The sequence below is a fragment of the Setaria viridis genome, chromosome 9, assembly GCF_005286985.2.
Source record: "Setaria viridis chromosome 9, Setaria_viridis_v4.0, whole genome shotgun sequence".
Lineage (NCBI taxonomy): Eukaryota > Viridiplantae > Streptophyta > Magnoliopsida > Poales > Poaceae > Setaria > Setaria viridis.
The window spans coordinates 1,140,590-1,157,568 of NC_048271.2; the positions used below are offsets into that span (position 1 = coordinate 1,140,590).

At 47.1% G+C, this 16,979-nt stretch overlaps 3 protein-coding genes, 1 long non-coding RNA gene and 9 other non-coding genes across 15 annotated transcripts; 11 read left to right on the forward strand and 2 right to left on the reverse strand.

Annotated features, from left to right (window-relative positions):
- The first annotated feature begins 293 nt into the window (after positions 1–293).
- LOC117834999 (uncharacterized) lies at positions 294–3,589 on the forward strand. Its single transcript, XR_004635911.2, has 2 exons — positions 294–536; positions 3,279–3,589. It is a non-coding gene; the product is annotated as an uncharacterized lncRNA (long non-coding RNA).
- LOC117841204 (small nucleolar RNA SNOR75) lies at positions 622–706 on the forward strand. The gene has a single exon (XR_004637228.1). It is a non-coding gene; the product is annotated as a small nucleolar RNA SNOR75 (small nucleolar RNA).
- LOC117841227 (small nucleolar RNA Z105) lies at positions 788–857 on the forward strand. Its single transcript, XR_004637248.1, has one exon. It is a non-coding gene; the product is annotated as a small nucleolar RNA Z105 (small nucleolar RNA).
- LOC117841200 (small nucleolar RNA SNOR75) lies at positions 1,325–1,412 on the forward strand. The gene has a single exon (XR_004637224.1). It is a non-coding gene; the product is annotated as a small nucleolar RNA SNOR75 (small nucleolar RNA).
- LOC117841205 (small nucleolar RNA SNOR75) lies at positions 1,588–1,674 on the forward strand. The gene has a single exon (XR_004637229.1). It is a non-coding gene; the product is annotated as a small nucleolar RNA SNOR75 (small nucleolar RNA).
- Positions 1,753–1,822, forward strand: LOC117841228 (small nucleolar RNA Z105). The gene has a single exon (XR_004637249.1). It is a non-coding gene; the product is annotated as a small nucleolar RNA Z105 (small nucleolar RNA).
- LOC117841203 (small nucleolar RNA SNOR75) lies at positions 2,063–2,150 on the forward strand. The gene has a single exon (XR_004637227.1). It is a non-coding gene; the product is annotated as a small nucleolar RNA SNOR75 (small nucleolar RNA).
- On the forward strand, positions 2,208–2,279 carry LOC117841224 (small nucleolar RNA Z105). The gene has a single exon (XR_004637246.1). It is a non-coding gene; the product is annotated as a small nucleolar RNA Z105 (small nucleolar RNA).
- On the forward strand, positions 2,818–2,904 carry LOC117841206 (small nucleolar RNA SNOR75). The gene has a single exon (XR_004637230.1). It is a non-coding gene; the product is annotated as a small nucleolar RNA SNOR75 (small nucleolar RNA).
- Positions 3,077–3,151, forward strand: LOC117841218 (small nucleolar RNA SNORD18). Its single transcript, XR_004637239.1, has one exon. It is a non-coding gene; the product is annotated as a small nucleolar RNA SNORD18 (small nucleolar RNA).
- Positions 3,590–4,296: 707 nt separating the features above from the next.
- LOC140221373 (beta-glucuronosyltransferase GlcAT14A-like) lies at positions 4,297–5,963 on the forward strand (the record flags this gene model as incomplete). The annotated part of the gene is made up of 2 exons (XM_072290920.1): positions 4,297–4,819; positions 4,938–5,963. A coding segment is annotated over one exon (519 nt), but the record flags the coding sequence as incomplete, so codon positions are not given.
- Positions 5,964–8,615: 2,652 nt separating this feature from the next.
- On the reverse strand, positions 8,616–11,127 carry LOC117837010 (mannan endo-1,4-beta-mannosidase 3). 2 transcript variants are annotated; one of them, XM_072291177.1, is made up of 4 exons: positions 10,416–11,127; positions 10,095–10,292; positions 9,756–10,029; positions 8,616–9,582 (listed from the first exon to the last, which is right to left on the reverse strand). In XM_072291177.1, the coding sequence occupies exons 1-4, from the start codon at positions 10,794–10,796 to the stop codon at positions 8,957–8,959; spliced, it is 1,479 nt and encodes a 492-aa protein (XP_072147278.1). In that variant the 5' UTR covers positions 10,797–11,127; the 3' UTR covers positions 8,616–8,956. The 2 variants fall into 2 exon arrangements, with proteins under 2 accessions (XP_072147278.1, XP_034572437.1); XM_034716546.2 differs by having other exon boundaries at positions 9,907–10,029; positions 10,416–11,115.
- Positions 11,128–14,958: 3,831 nt separating this feature from the next.
- On the reverse strand, positions 14,959–16,802 carry LOC117838360 (large ribosomal subunit protein uL18c). Of its 2 annotated transcripts, none has more exons than XM_034718363.2 (3): positions 16,543–16,802; positions 16,094–16,255; positions 14,959–15,345 (listed from the first exon to the last, which is right to left on the reverse strand). In XM_034718363.2, exons 1-3 carry the CDS (start codon positions 16,738–16,740, stop codon positions 15,136–15,138), a joined length of 570 nt encoding a protein of 189 aa, XP_034574254.1. In that variant the 5' UTR covers positions 16,741–16,802; the 3' UTR covers positions 14,959–15,135. The 2 variants fall into 2 exon arrangements, with proteins under 2 accessions (XP_034574254.1, XP_034574255.1); XM_034718364.2 differs by having other exon boundaries at positions 14,959–15,285; positions 16,543–16,795.
- Positions 16,803–16,979: the final 177 nt, after the last annotated feature.

Here is a 16,979-nt window from a genome sequence, read left to right on the forward strand (position 1 = left end):
CTTGCGGTATCGAGCCGGTCAGGACCGGCACGATGACTCGACCATCAATCACGGTCTAGGATCGGAATCATATCGAAGCACAAATGATATCAACACATGTCCCATCGCAATGAAATTCGAAAATAAATATTAAATAGGCACGTGCAAATTGCTTCAAACAAAAACGATTTTTTTAGAAAAAAAGAATGTGTTTTGATGGCAAGTTTTAGAGGGTGCAGTGCAAACTTGAGATGGGCTCGTCGTGGACTGTAAGCCCAAACTAGAGAGGCCCACAACTTGTTTTTCTTCTAATCGAAGCCCATTGGGCGCTGACGCGCAGCTGAAGATTTGGCCCATTATCTGGCCCTCCAGTGACCCCTTCTAGGGCTAGCCCATTTGGCGCTCCCTGTATAGAGCCGCGGCGACGGCTAGAGCTCGCGCCGCCGCCGCTATCGCAAGTCTCTCTTCCTCCGTCCCCCGCACCCCCTCCGAGAGGGTGAGCGCGAGAGGGGTCGCGCCGGCGAGCGAGCTCCCCCGCCGCCGCGATGAGGGCCAAGGTGAACCCCTCTCTCCTGAACCCCGTTGCGGCCGCTTGTGCTGCCTGTAGTGCCCTCTTTGTTTCGTGGGGTTGCGTGGTGCGGTTCTCTGTGATGAGCAAACAGATGACGAGTCCGATCTAATCCATTCCATTAACCATGGGGACAATCGAGGCTTTTGTCTGAGAAAACACATTGATTTTTACGTAGTGATGCTAGTTTTTTTTATTCTGTTTTAATGTTTTTCGATTGCTTGCTTTGTCGTTCTTTGGTTGTCATGATGAGGAAAGAAATCGATTGCGTCTGATGTACTGGATGAGAAATTCCTCCTACTCATTCTGAATGCCAGTGTGACGTCTATGTGTTCCGTTATATGTTTTTGTTTGGTCTAGTAATTAGGGCTAGGTGTAAAAAAATTCCTAGTTTACAAGAAAACATCTGTGTTGACTGTTAGGGTAGTGCAAATGAATCCAAAACTGTTTGTTTGGCCGAATGTAGCATTTCATTTGACTCGAAGAACCTTCAATTCTGGACTGAACATCCAACCATTTAAATGCACTTTTCAGTAGCAGCTTGTGAAGAATTAGAGTAACCGTCTTCTCTGTGATGAGCAAACAAACCTTGGAGCTTTGCAGCGCCGGCATCCCTGATCTGTAGCTTGTGTTGAAAGGGGCTAGGAACATTTACCTCTTTGTCTGAACCAAGTACATGTTTGCTCTTGGATGTGGACCTTGCATTAATGTAATTGAGCTGCTTGTCTGAAAGCACCTGTGGTGTCTTAAAGTTCATGTTTTTTTTTTTGGCATTGTTCTCTGTGATGAGCAAACAAAGGTGACGAGTCCGATCTAATCCATTCCATTAAACCATGGGGACAATCGAGGCATTTGTCTGAGAGAACTCGTGTGCTTTTATTTTTTCTGTTTTGCATGTGATTAGAAATACCTCCTACTCATTCTCAGTGATGTAGTTGGGCTTTTCTTTAAGGATGTAGAACTTGCTTTATGATTTCGGAAGTGAATTAACAATTGGTCCGTGTTTCTGACAATCTGTTGATGAATGAAACTCCCATTTACTTCTGTGATGAGAAAATACAGATGAAGAGTCTTATCTAATCCATTCCATTAACCATGGGGACAATCGAGGCATTTGTCTGAGAGAACACACCATTTTTTCCCTAGTGATGCTAGTTTTGAACCCTGTTCTTGTGTTTTCGATTGCTTGCTTTTTTGTTCTTTGGTTGGCATAATGAGGAAAGAATATAGTTGTGTCTGATCTGCTAGATGAGAAATTCCTCCTACTCATTCTGAATGCCAATGATCCCTGTCTATGTGTTCCTTTATAGTACATTGTTGTTTTGGTCAGTAATTAGGACTGGGTTTACAAGAAAACATCTGGGCTGGCCTGATTGTTGAGGAATCCGAAACTGTTTGTTTGGCCAGCTGTAGCATTTCTTTTGAATCGAAAAACCTTCAATTCAGGACTTAACATCCAACCATTTGAATGCTTCTCTTTTCAGTAGCAGCTTGAGGAAGTAGAATATGCCGTGTTCTCTGTGGTGAGCAAATAAAGATGACGAGTCCGATCTAATCCATTCCATTACACCATGGGGACAATCGAGGCATTTGTCTGAGAGAACACAACAATCTTTCTGTAGCCTTCCATGTTGTTTGGTTGTTTTGTGTGCTCTAATAGTTGGCATGATGAGGAAAGTTAATTGATCTTGTCTGATCAACTGGATGAAAAAATTCCTCCTACTCATTCTGATTGCCAGTGTGTATTCATTAGGCTTGTTGTTTATTCAGTGATGAGGGCTGGGTGAGAAAATTATCTAGAGGATCCTCTGTACATATGTTAGAGCAGTGCTAATAAAACCAAAACCAATTAGTGATGCAATAAAATTCTACTACCCTGCAGCGTGGGAACAAGTGGAATACGTCATAGGTGACTGAAATGTTGCATGTGATTTGTTGTTTGACAACCTAGGCTTGTTGAGGAGCTGCTTTACACTAGCTACATCATTTAGTCACATAGCTAAGCCTGACATTATCCATCCCTCATGCCATTGCTGTCCTACTCTGCCTTGTTAGGTATATCACTGCATACAACCAAAACTCACTTGGGAACTTATGCAGCGGTGGCATCCCTTGTCTGTAGCTTGCATTGTAAGGTTGTAGGATCATTGACATTCTATATGATTGGCTGATGGCATGTGCTCGTAGATGAAGCTTGATTTGCAGCAATGTAATTTACCTGTTTATCTGAAAGAGTAGCTGCAGTGTTTGTGTTTGTTTTGTGGCACTGTTCTCTGTGATGAGCAACAAAGCTGACGAGTCCAATCTAATCCATTCCATTAAACCATGGGGACAGTCGAGGTATTTGTCTAATAGAACTAGTGTGGTTTAGTTAGTTTTTCTATTTCTCATTTGTCTGCTTTTGGTGTTCTTTAGCTGGCATGATGATGTAAGATGTATTTCGAATCTATGTGATTGGAGATACCTCCTACTCATTACCAATGATGTAATTCGTCTTTTTTTAAGGATGTAGAACTTGTTTGATGATTTTGGAAGTGAAGAAACAATTGGTCCGTGTTTCTGACAATCTGTTGATGATAGAAACTCCAATTTACTTCTGATCCTAGTAATAATAGAAACTCTTGATGTTGGCATGACTTTGTGAATGGCGCACCCATCTGATTTTTTCTTAAGCAACTTGTGTATTTTGCGGTTTCACTGATGTGTTTTTTTGTTGGTCTGTGATATTCAGTGGAAGAAGAAGCGGATGAGGCGGCTCAAGAGGAAGCGCCGAAAGATGAGGCAGAGATCCAAGTAGACAGATTTGCCTCGTCCGTGCTCGGGATTGTGCAGTTCGGTTGCACTTTACTGATCAATTCTAGTCTTCTTATTATAAAGGGTTGTGTCTCTGAAACCATTGGTGACTAGTGCGTGTCTGTTTTGTAATGAATACAATGTTCATCTGAAATTCTGAATATGGTTCCGCAACATTTTTCAGAGAATAATCTTCCCAGGACGTGTTTATTACTTGTTGGCTAATGGTAACCCGTTTCTTGATTTGAATTTGCTGATTCTGTCAATGTTTCATGAATAACAAATGATTTGCGCTCGTTCCAGAGTCCGGCTCTTTTGTTTCAGCTTAAAATTGGCTATCTCGCTAAAAACCCAAAACATATCACAAAGAGACACAAGATGTGTTACTAAGAACAAGAAAACATCTCGTATACAAACAACTGAAGTGCCTCATGAAATGGTTGTTCCCGCCCGATGTAGTATATAGGAGAAATTCCTCTAGCCTGTTTTGGACTTGGGCCCTCAAGAAAATTAGTTAGGCCTACCTGTGTCATATACTATAATAAAAAAATAATACAAATATAGGGGAAAAAATAGTACCGTATTGCTTGCCGCGTGCGAGGTTTACCGGCATAAAACCCTACTGATAAATGCATCCTATATCCGATTAAATTTTGGAAGGACATTGCTCGTGATTTCAACTTGGTACGCGCTTAGCCTTTGGTTGAGCTTTTTTCAACCTGCTTTTGCCAATCAAAGAAAAGCCCTATGTACTTTTACTACGGTTCGTTTTTCTCGTCTGATCTATTTCCTCCGTCCGCTCCTCCCCGCATTCGGTATAAAATCAAAAGCACATTCTCCTACTTTCAGGTACTTTTGAAGTAAAAAAATTAACCAAAAGCATATTTTCCTGCTTTCAAGTACTTTTGAAGTAAAAAATTAACCACCTGACTCTGGTTACGAACGGAACGGTTCGTTTTTCTTGTCTAATCTATTTCCTCCGTCTGCTCCTCCCCGCGTTCGCCTCCGCCGGCGCCGCGGTACCTAGTCTCGTTCGCGTACTTCATCTCGGCGTCCTCAGGGCCGCGGGCCGCGCGGCGCGGCTGCTAGCAGCGCTCCTCCCCCACGTCCGCCTCCTTCGCCTCCGCCGTCGAGGCGCCGCGATACCCGATCTTGTTCGCGTACTTCATCTTGGCGTCCTCGGGGACGCGGGGCTGCTGGCGGCGCTGTACCACCCGGCCAACAGCTACCTGCTGCACCTGGACCGGGAGGCCCCCGCGGGGGAGCACCGCTGGCTGGCGGAGCTCGTGTCCGGGCGGGGCGTGTACGCGACCGTGGGCAACGTTTGGATCGTCGGCAGGCCGAACCTCGTCACCTACCGAGGCCCCACCGTGCTCACCACCACGCTGCACGCCGTCGTGTTGCTGCTCCGCCTCCGCCGCCACTGGGACTGGTTCGTCAACCTCAGCACATCCGACTACCCGCTCGTCACCTAGGACGGTAATGGCGTGCTGATTTGTACAGTTTGCTGGTTGCGAAGTGTTTGCTGATTGATTAATCGGGTGATTATATGCTTGCTTTGCTGTTTGTGTTGAAATCTTCTTCTTTTTTTTGGAAGTTTCGCCTGCAGACATGATGGAGGCGTTTGCCGGGCTGCCAAGGGACCTCAACTTCATACAGCACACTAGCCACCTCGGCTGGAAGATGTAAGAACTCATATGCTACTTAGCAGTTACTACTCTATTCTGCAACAAGAGAATTGTGTTAGGACTGCAATGATCATCGTCAATCCTTTAGTCCAAAGAGCAACAAGAATTGACCCTCCTTTGTTCATCATCTTTTTTTTTTATTTGCTCGACAATGCTTTGAAACATATTTCCCGATGCTTTGACATATTTCCCGTGCCTCCTAAAGGTATACATGGTTCCTTCATCAAGTTAGCAATACTTGTATGTACTCCCTCCGTTCCAAATTGTAAGTCATTCTAAGAATTTTGGAGAGTCAAAGTATCTCAAGTTTGACCAAATTTATATGATAATATAATAACATTTATGATGTCAACTAAGTATCATTAGATTCTTTATCAATTATATTTTTATAGTATATCTATTTAATGTCATAAATCTTTATATTTTTCTCTATAATTTTGATCAAACTTGAGATGTTTTGACTCTCCAAGATTTTTGGAATGACTTACAATTTGGGACGGAGGGAGTACCTTACTAACCTGACTTCGTAGGAGTACTTGGTATAACATACAAGTGGCACGAGACAAATATAAGGAGATGAAAGTGACGACGTGGAGAATGAGGATACCATGAATGGGCCTGCAAACCAGTAGTACCTGTGTGTGATCGAGCTGTTGTTGGCCAGCTCGATGGACTCTGAACTCGTGACGCCACGACTGCCACTGGAAGTGATAAAGATGTGTCTACGGCAGCCTGCCCTCCTCCTTGGACGAGAAGCTGCCGTGAAAATAGGATTGGCCTGACCAAGCAATGAGCAACTCGTGAAAAGGTCACGCACAAAAACAAGGTAGAAATCCAACATGGCCCATCTAAATGACGTGGCCTAATTTGAATATTTTGGGATCCAACTTTTAGGCAAACTCTTGGAGAATGTGGTTAAATTTGGGTTCAACGGATTTGGAATGGATCCCAATACAGGTATTTTAGATCTGAAACTTGTGTCGATTATTTAAGCATAAAGATGGCACCAAATGAAAACAGTTTGCACTGCATAGTTTCAGATCTAAACTTGTGTCGATTATTTGTGCATCTAAGATGACACCAAATGAAAAAAGTTGTAACTACAAAGTTCTAGATCTCGTCAAGCTCACAAATTTCATATAAAGTTTATCTCCATCCAAGTTTATATGAATTAGTTATAATTTTTTAAAAGTGTACTATGCAGAGGAGGTAACCTACCGCCAGTGTCCAATTTTTTGCAAAATACTAAAATAGAAAATAAAAAAAAATCAGCCGAGGACGAGGCTTTACTCTACCGGTAGCCATATAGAATCCACCTTCTCGAGCGAACAGTTGTGCTTCGGCCCAAACAGAAAAACCTCACCTTTTTCCCGATAAAGCCTAGCAGAACCTCTTACTGAGCCCGGCCCACTTTGTCCTTAAACTTCTTACCCCCTGACGTATTTAGGGTGCGTTTGGTACCGGGGACGGGACGGGACGGGATGGGACAATCCCAAATTTGATAGTGTTTGGTTTAGAGTCACGAGGGATGGGACGGTCCACAAATGGGAATATGCTGCCAAGATGCGGGATGACCCCGTCCGGCCAAAACGAGCGGACAGGGTCATCCCACTTCGGGCGCCATCTGCTCCGTCCTTCTCCGTTCGCGAGACTGGCGCGGGGGCTTCTTCGTCTCCGGCAGGGCAGGGTCCTCCAACCGTGCGGCCGGTGCCTAGGGTCGGCGGCGTGGCCTGGGGCGAGCGGCCAGCGGGGCGAGCGCCCCTGGCGCCGCAGCCGATGCCCACGGCCAGCGGGGACCTCCGGCAGCACGTCTTGGGGTGAGCGGGGACCTCCGACGGCGCGGCCTGGGGCGAGCGGGGTCAGCAGGGAGCTCCGGCGGGGGCGAGCGGGGGCGGCGCGGCTTGGGGCGGTAGGGAGCTCCGGCGGGGGTGGGAACCGGCTTGTCGGCGGCGGATAGGGAGATGGGTCTGGTTGGAGAAGATAAGGGTGAGGAGAGAAAAAAAAAGAAAAGAAGATGACACGTGGGCCCATATATGACATGTGGGTCCCACTAAACACATGTATTACCCGAGCCATCCGTTCCTCGTTTTCAATCCATCGTACCAAACAAAAAACTGGGATGAATTCATCCCTCTGCGCCAAACATCAGACGGGATGATCCCATCCCAAAAAATAGAGACGGCACCGTCCATCCCTTCTTGTCTCCAAACCAAACGCATCCTATTGAACACACAACGGGATGCCAGGCTCAGTCTGCCGATCGCTGGACAATTCAACCACTCAACTCGAATCAAACGCAAGCAGTGTGGGACAATCCCGTTGCCTGTGTACGCAGAACGTTCAGGAAGTAGGCAACCGCTCGGATTGGAGAGTCCGAGAGAGCCTTGACTAGGGATGAAAGTGGAAACAGAAATTCTCGTTTACCGGGGCTCGTCTCCGAGGTGTTTTCTCGCTTTTTTTTGACAAAACAATTACGGAAGCGATAACCGCAAATACGGAAACGATAACGGTAAAAAAAAATACGGAATCGATAACGAAAACGATTTAGCTTCCTTCCGATCGTTTCCACATTTTTCCGTATATTAACCCGATAATTTCCGTCGGTATTTCCCCCGTATATTGCAGTCCATCTCCAAAGTCTGTTGTATCATCTGGCCGAAGTGGCCAAGCCCACGTCGCAGCCGACCAGCCAAAGCCCAAACTTCTCAGGCCCGAGGTTCAGCTGTGGCGCATGCAGGCAGACTTGTGAGAGATTGGGTCGTCGATGATGCTATTGCTATGCGCGTTGAATGCATGGTTAACATATTTGTGAACTTTTTTTAGCGAGAAAAAATATTTGTGAACTTGTGCTACGTTAAACTTGAAAGTTGAACTTGCGTCATGCTACTTGCCTACTTGGGTTACTGTAAACTTGCTACTTGGTTGAAGGCTTGGCTTTCCTATATGGACTTATAGTCAAGTCATGTGTATCATGTGTTATTGTTTTTTTTACTATGAATTATCGATTCCTGATCGATATCGATACGTTTTCGACCAGGTAGTTTCGTTTCCGATGTTACCGTAACACCGGTATCGTTTTCGTTTCCGACAATATTGATTTCAATTTCGTTTCCGCCTGAAAATCTGAAACTGAAAACAATTTAAGTCTCTTCCGATCGTTTTCATGCCTAGCCTTGACAATAGCACTGGACAGGAAAAAACACACTTGGCTCGAGACAGTTTTGCACGCTTCAGAATGGAGCGGTCTGTAAGCAATCGAGTCCCTGGGGCGGTAGAGCTCCCACTTCCCAGGGATGGATGATCCACAGGTGAGTCTACTGGATCATGACCACTCACTTTCAGATGTGCAAGGATAAGGCCAGCCACACTTAACCGGCGTTTTCATCCTGTGATGCCTGGGTGTGACCCTCGCTAGCGTGGCACAGAATTGTCGTGCCAAAAAAAAAAAACAGATTTTGTCACTGCTCGATCGACTGCCGCGTGCTTTTCGTCGGTGATGATGCGATGTACTCCAGTACTGTTGCTGTTCAGACCAGTCATAAAAATGGACCGATCCTTTTGTTGGTAGATGAAACAGAGACTTCGCATGGCCCCTGAAAACTACTTACCAGGCAGTCTCTAATGCTACCTCTTTATAGCATCGAGTATAAATGTAGTGGTACAGTACAGTATACAGCTTGTCGGGACAAGTATGTTCTAACAGTATAGTCTAGGCACTCATCTCTAGCTCCTAGCACTTTACACACACACACCCTTAGTATTTTTTTACCTGTAAATATGCACAGTAAAATTCTCTACGGTCGTCTATACACTGCTGAACAGTGAAGAAACTGATCTGAACAAAGAGATGAAACGAACCAAGAGCATGTGCAACTGCCTTGTATCACTACTGCTACTCCTACCCGAGCTACCTACGTGCACCTTCCTGCTACGCGCGCTCCTCCTCCTCCTCCGCCTCCTCCGGCGAACCGCGTCGACGTCCTGCCCGTTGAGCTGGGCGAGCTGCCTGGAGTGGTTGCCGATGATGCCCGCGGCGTGGCGGTCCTCGGGGAGTATGATCTCGTACCCGTCCCTGAGCGTGTCCATGCCTGGGTCGAGCAGCTGCCAGAAGGCGCCGCCGACGAGCGGCCCTCCCTCCGCCGCCGAGTCGTAGATGGAGTCGAGCACGAGGTCCAGGAACCGGTCCCGCTGCGTCCGGTTGGCGCCGGCGACGCCCTCCCAGAGGAACTTGCCGTACTCGGTGACGAGCAGCGGCTTGCCGAGGTAGAGCTCGGTGGCGGCGGCGTGCGACCGCGTCCAGTTGCGGAGGAAGGCGAGCTTCGCGGCGGCGCCGGAGCCCCAGAGCCAGACGTCCGGGTAGAGGTGGATGGTGGCGAAGTCCACGCCGGCGGCGCGGTGGGTGCCCACGTAGTTGGTGCCGTAGTAGATGCCCCACGGGTTGAGGTCCTTGCTCTCGTGCGTGCCGGCGCCGTAGAAGCCCTCCAGCCCCGCCGTCACCAGGTGCTTGTCGCCGTCGATGGACTTCACGTACGGCGCCATCTCCTCCACCCACGCCTGCAGCACCGTCCGGCCAGCCGGAATCAAATCATTGTAATCTTTGTACTTGGTCGGTAGATCGTGTGGCTCGCGATCGATCGATCGATCGATCGACAGCGAGCGAGCGTTAATTGCTTGTGCCCGAGTCTTTTGGTTTTCAATCCAGAGACGGTTTGGTTTGTGCTACGTACGTTGACAGCATCGTGCATGTGAGATCGTTGGCACGATTGGGGCCGAATAATTCAGCGCGTGGTACACGAGCTTGGTGATTGATGGCGGTGGATGTGGGTCATGGATGAATTCTGGCCGGAGGCAGGCGGCCGGACTGGAGGCTGTGCTCACCTGCACCATGGCGCCGGTGGGATCGGCGTCGCATCGCGGCTCGTTCATGAGCTCCCAGCCGAGGATGGTGGGGTCTTCCCGGTACGCCACGCCGGTCACCGTGTTCACCCGCGTCAGCACCGCCTGCATGCATTTTGCAAGTTGATTAACAGGAGAGCTTGGTCTTTCAGAATTCAGAGAAAGTATACCTTGACGTGGTCCTTGTAGTATCCCTTGACGACGGTGCTGTTGAAGAAGTCGTCGGCGGTGGCGAGGCCGCCGTGGCCGGCCTCCCTCGCCCAGGCGACGTACTGCCGCTTCCCGCCGAAGTCGTGGAAGTTGTTGACGAGGCAGAGGAGGAGGTAGATGCCGTGCCGCCTGGCTTCGGCGATCACGAAGTCCAGACCCTGCACACAACCAACCCCATTTGCTAAGCTGTTAATAACTCGACACGAACGAACGAGACAAGTCATCATGCTTTGTGTTTTTGCATTGGTTTGCACGGCAGCTAAGCGTCGATCGAAGCCGACCTGGAACATGGCCTCGTCGTAGACGCCGGGGGACACCTGCAGCGGCGTCTCGCCGCCGTCGCTGAACGCCCATGTCCGCGCGAGGTTGAGGCCGTGGTCCGACGCCTGGCGGAACGCGGCCACGACCTTGGCCCTCCGCGCCGGGTCGGACGCCACCAGCATGAGCCAGTACGCGTTGAACCCGCTGAAGTAGACGGTCTTGGTGCCGCCGCTGCCCATCACGAACTGCGTCCCGTTCACGCCCACAAACCCGCCGCCGCCGTCGGGAGCGGCGGCGACGGCGGCCAGGCCGTACTGCCGCCACGGCGCGGCGGCGGAGGCGGCCAGGAAGAGGAGGAGGAGGGTGGCAGGGAGAACCCCCGGCCGCCGTGGCCTCGCCATTGCTTGTCGATCCCCCCCTAGCTTGTAGCCTCTCTGGTATACGTGTCGATCGTTCAGTGCGCATATTAATAGAGCTTGCTCTCCCGGAACCGGAAGCGAAGGTAGCAGAGAGAAGGGGAGAGAGAGAGAGACGCAAACAACAATGCCTAGAACACGCGCCTCGGTCGGTACGTGTACAATCTCGTTGAAGCCAGCTCCCCCTTGCAGCTAGAGGCCAGCAGCAGCTAGCCACAGTGTCCACGACACCTCCATTTGTATACCGGGACTGCAACGCTGAGGTTGAATTCGCCGAGTTGCGTCCATGTACACTATACGCGAGGCGAGGGTCGAAGGAGACTGTATCATTTGTTGACGACGCGTGCGTACAAGACGGCCGGAGAGCGAATCTTTGGGCGACGACGGGAAGCAGACGAAAGCAGCAACGGACTGGCGGAATCTTTGGGCCGGCGGGCACGGTGCACGCCTGCGATTGGGCGACACAAGAGAACTGGTCGTCGTCGCCTCGGGTTCCTCTGGAACGCGGCCGGGCACCGAGACAGGTTAGGGGCGTTTGGTTATTTGCTTATTTTTAGCACGTGGCACATCGAATGTTTAGATACTAATTAGGAGTATTAAACGTAGATTATTTACAAAATTCATTACATAAGTGGAGGCTAAATAGTGAGACGAATCTATGAAGCTTAATTAATTCATCATTAGCAAATGTTTACTGTAGCAACACATTGTCAAATCATGAACTAATTAGACTTAATAGATTCGTCTCGTCGTTTAGCCTCCACTTATGTAATGGGTTTTATAAATAGTCTACGTTTAATACTCCTAATTAGTATCTAAACATTCAATGTGACACGTGCTAAAAATAAGGTTTAAGCAAGAGTAACCAAACCAGGCATAAGTTGCCGGACCAATAGGACGCAGGTTCTGCATTTGGATGCATCGCTCGTACCCAGATGCGACAACCACTGTGGCTCCGATGGGAATTATCAGCGCACATCAATCCACCCATGATTGTACTAGTAGAATTATTATGTCGTGTCAGACTCCGCAGTCGATTCAATAATCAGTTTGCCACGTACGCCGACACTACTGCACACATCAGCATGCCCGGCATCTACTCCGTACGTCATGCGCTCACGACGTGGTAGCATCTCGTGGAGTCCGAAGCCAATTCAACCACAAGCACAACGCTAACATTCAGAGACGGAGCTTTCCAGGATAGCTAGGCAGTGTATGATTCTTGTGCTACCTGGTTGGTTGCTTCTGGTCAATCTCATCCCCCATCAAACGCGATCAAGGCGGGTTCAGTCAATACGCAACTACAGCGTCTACTTACTACTCCCTCCGTTAGACTGTAGTAGATTCATACATAATATTATACGCCTAGACATATACTATATTTAGATGCATAATAATATCTACAAACCTAAAAAGTAAAACGATGTACGATCTGGAACAGATGTAGTATACGAGGCCATGACTACCAAGTCACACGGTATATTTCTATTCTCCAAATTAATGACTGTGATGTCACTGGCCCAACTGTAAATTATGCTTCCCCCTTACGTTACTCTCTTTATTAAAGAGTGAGGGTCTAAATAAATAGGGTAAGCAGTAACATCTACCGGACGACAGTACTGGTAACTTCTGCAGATCGCTAACCTTTCTTTTCTTACTAAAGGCTCATTAGCAGGTTGCTTAAATAAACGACTGCGATTGATTCTTTTGCCAGGTTGCTTCTCAACATTCTCATCAACCAAGGGCCAGTCAGTCAATATACAATTACAGTATGTATACGAGGCCATGACTACGATATCTCTCTACCACAGCCCTCCGTTTCTGTTTAGAAGGCGCACGCACATATTAAGATTCAAACTTTATTATTTTTTATTAATAATTTAACCAATAATTTTTTATTTTTATGATATAATGGTTGGATTTGTAATTAAATGTACTCTCCAATAATTATAAATCTGTAACCATAAATAATATAATATAAGATAAATTAACGGTTAAAATGTATTTGGAAGACCGTGCCATATTGTATCAACGATTTATAAAAATAAACGGAGGGAGTATCTGTTATCGGAAACGACCGCGATGTCACTAATCACTTTTCTTTTTTATTGTCCACCACACGACTCCGTTGAAGAGTAAAAGTCAAAATAGGACGGTAAGAACTCCTACAGGGTAAGCAGTAACATCTATCGGAGGGGCAGTAGCGGGTAAGTCCTGCAGCTTGTTGCTAACCTTTCTCAGAGGGTGGCACTTGCCATCTCGTTTTAACTTTCCGAAAGCGAGCCAACAGATACCCCCGCAGGAGACTAGTGTTTAACCATCTGATTACGTTTCCCCCCTCGAATCAACAAGCTTACTCTGCACGGAGGAGCAACAAAAAGTCTAAAGCCGGCGGAAAGTTACGGTGGCCGCACGGTCCAAATCTCATCGCTTTCGGCCTGCCACAACAAGATACCATGCTCGATGTGCGGGGCTTTACTTGGTTCTGCAAATGTTTTCTGCTGCGCGTGATGCTGGTAGCTTCATTCTTTCTCAGACTCTGCACGCTCCATTTGCAGCTGCAACCAAGTAATAACCAAGCAATTAGCTAAGCTCTGAGACATGCCGACAATTCATTTAGATTCCAACAGAAATTCTGAAGCTTTTTGAGAGTGATTTGAGTCGGTTCCACTATCCAAAAGCGTACTAGTGGTGGAAATGAAGATCCGAGAAGAAACTGAGGTCGCAAAAGGTAAAGGTGGAGGATACCTTGATCACGCATTCACGCTGTCGATGTGAGTGAGGCTCCAGCACTGGGCAGCTAATCTGTGCAGTACATCACCTCACTGTTACTGGAAGCCTTTGCTCACTTACTAAGGTAATGACGACGTGTTACCAGGCAGGTTTCTCCAGAACTTCTCTGACGAACATCTCTTCAGACCTCCGCATGCCATTTGTCCAGCAGGATAGGCACAAGCTCTAGTACACGCATATGCAAGTGCATTGGAACCGTGCGTGGTGCCATTTGGCAGGCCGGCCAGAACGCACTTGATCGAAGCCAAGGATCGTGTCAATCTTGTGCACAAGTTTGACACACGATCGACCGTGTCGCCAGAGACATCACAGTCTCTTGGTAAATGGACAGTTGGGCCACTCGTGTCTGAACACATGCTCCGGCCACTTCAGAGCCGTCTCTCTCGCAACTACTCGGCCATTTTCCACTTCTAGGAAATCTTCTCTGGGTGATGAACTGTCCAGTCCAGTTGTCGAGGGATGATAATGAACATGAACTAGAAGTTGCAAAAAAAGGACTGCAATACGCGAGCTGATTGCAACAACCTTACCCGTTGAGTGGAAGGACGTCAGGGTTCATCCAATCCAAGAGGAACACCAAGGGAACCCCCAAAATCAAACTGAATGGGACCACAAAAGTTTCACAAGATCTGCTGAACAAGACAGCACGAGCAAACTAACCATCCACTGAATGTCTGAATCCTGAAATGAACTTTTTTTCTTCCAAAACCATAACCATATTTTCGATAATATGATGACCAACAACGCACGGAACCAAAGAAATCTTTGGCTGATAAATCAGTGAAAGCTAAACCTTTCTCATAATTCATAAAAAAAACCGTAATAAAATTGGTACTGTAGCGCAGTACTGTCCGAAAAATAATCCGTGCCGTCAATTCTTAGATCACCACGAGCCCTATATATTATTGCATTTCCTATATATATCCCTTTCACGTGAGTAGGCAGCCATTACTAAGAAAGATATAGGCAAACATGACAAATATGTTTTATAATACAAGTAGCATTAACTGATGAAGAACAGGAAAATGATCAGATCGACGCTGTCATACACGTGAAACAGGTGACGATGTAGCCTGCAGGTGCCCTATCAGTGCATTCTTCATTGCGTGTATATTTCTTAGAGGTAGCAATATACCATGCACACGACACGACACATCAGATTGCACCTGTCATACAGTGTAGTGACTGCAATCCTGTCGAGGAGTGTCCCTGTAGCAGAACCGACACGGCACACCGTGCAATCCTGTTTCAACTCCCTTGTACTTAGGAATCGGATCCAGAGGATCAATGTTTCACATATCAACACTATCATGTATGAATATGGTGTGGACCAGGGAGTACGAACGGTGGGAGATGAGTTGAGAAGCTTTTGAATGCAAGACTGGTACAAAAAACTGATGCGATCAAAGTTTGGCCAAGTCCGCACTCTGCAGAACAAGGTGGATGACTACAAACTCTGTTCAACGTACAGGGGGGAAAGAGAAGATTACAGGTGATCCTGGGAATATGAACAAACATTTGGAGTAAATATTCAGAACTCAAGCCCGTGCTCTCTAGCAGCATCAGCAAGAGCTTTTATGCGGCCGTGGTAGAGGAAACCACCTCGGTCGAAGACAACTTTGGTAATTCCTTTCTCCAGGCAAGACTTGGCAATCACTTCACCGATCTTTTGTGCTACTTCCTGGAAACCAAATATCAACCTTCTGTCACAAACAAATAATAGCCTATCTGCAAGAAATAGCTGCAAAAGCATATTTCAGACTATGTACAGGCCATTGTGATCTTGTTTCCAACATGCTGTCCTAAAATCTCATTGATTCTTAACAAAAGATAGAAATTGAATCTAGGAGTTGACTGTGTTGATTAAATTGACCATTGAACATGACTGTTTCTGTATATAAGCAAATACTGCTGTGCCACAAATGCTCCCTCTTCTGGTAAACTGATGAAATGGTGGATTTACATTTGTGAATAGAATAAGGAAACTATAATGTGGGAAACATATCAAAATTTCCATTTTCTGCTCAACTATTCTACTCTGGTAACCTGTTTTACTTTCACTGCAAGAAGGGTTTGGCCATGTCTGTTCTTGTGAAAAAATAGTGAAAGGATGCATATATGTACTTATTGTACAATTTAGAGAAATAAGTGGTGTATCGCAAACTACGTAGTCTGAAATACCAATGACATTTCAGTACCAACAGAGTATATACATTTGATTGGGCCATAGATAATTAATTGCACATTGAACTCCTTAGTCCTTACTGGATGAATTTATCATCTGGTTTATGACGCTACAAGTGCAAGGAGTATGCATTTTCAGTAGAGCACTCTTACCCATAGTATTTAACACACGCAACACACAAGCACCGAAAAAGAGTGCTTTATGCAATGAGCAGTGAACCTTCTGTTACAGTCTTTGGAATGGTATTGACATTTCAACCAAGATCAGAGTTTCTCAAGCAAAATAAAAGGTACTGATAACTTACAATCGTTGGTCCAGCCGAGTATTCCAATTCCTTGGAGAGAGATTTGTGCATGGTTGAAGCTGAAGCCAAAGTGCATTGCTTTGTATCATCGATGACTTGAGCGTACAGATGTTTGTTTGAGCGGAAAACACTCAGCCTCGGCCTCTCCGTGGTGCCACTCACCTGGAAAGAAGTATGTAAGACTGACAGCTATCGTAGATCATGAAACTAGCAGGGAAACTCTTAGTTAAATTCAGTTCATGTCTCTATAGCTGATAGAGGCTACAGATCTAATAGAAGCGTTTCGTCGAACTGGTCGTAGCCACGGCATTGCCCCCATCCACCACTCGCCTAATCAAATGCGCAGAGTGAAAACGTCCTCACTAGAATTCGTGCACATTGGCGTCCACATTATTGGTAAGGAGAAAGGAGGAGCACGAGGCTAAATTGGCTCTCGTGCAGATTTCTACCTTCTTGCGGAGGCGGACATGGCGAGCGATGCGGTCGTCCTGGGGCGTGGACACCTTGACCTTGGCGACGACGGACAGCGCGGCGCGGCGCGCCGGCGTGGGCGAGGGCGCGGGGACGGAAGGTAAGGGGATGCGGAGGTTGCCGGACACGGACGCCGCGAAGGAGTGGGCGCCGGCGAGCGCCGGCGAGGCGAGCATGGCTCACTTGTGCGACGCTGCTCTTCAGTCTTCACTAGCTTTCTTCTTCTCCCGCACAACGGCGTGGTTATGGCCTTATCCTATCCGCTCTGCAAGCATGACTAAATTACAAAAGGACCCCTCATTTTTTAGTTATTTTATAACAGACCGAAAAGCACTAATAAAGAATTAAAATATAAAGAATTTTTCGTATAACTTTATTTGATTGCAAAATACCTCTGAAACCCAACAAAAATTGG

Bases quoted from the DNA above. Each gene is read 5' to 3' on its own strand.
- LOC117837010 (XM_072291177.1), bottom strand. From the start codon at position 10,796: ATGGCGAGGCCACGGCGGCCGGGGGTTCTCCCTGCCACCCTCCTCCTC. The intron at 10,293-10,415 runs GTCGGCTTCGAT...GGTTGTGTGCAG, and splicing joins ACGACGAGGCCATGTTCCAG to GGTCTGGACTTCGTGATCGC. The intron at 10,030-10,094 runs GTATACTTTCTC...AAATGCATGCAG, and splicing joins ACTACAAGGACCACGTCAAG to GCGGTGCTGACGCGGGTGAA.
- LOC117838360 (XM_034718363.2), bottom strand. From the start codon at position 16,740: ATGCTCGCCTCGCCGGCGCTCGCCGGCGCCCACTCCTTCGCGGCGTCC. The intron at 16,256-16,542 runs GTAGAAATCTGC...ACTTCTTTCCAG, and splicing joins ATGTCCGCCTCCGCAAGAAG to GTGAGTGGCACCACGGAGAG. The intron at 15,346-16,093 runs GTAAGTTATCAG...ATGCTTTTGCAG, and splicing joins ACTCGGCTGGACCAACGATT to CTATTTCTTGCAGATAGGCT.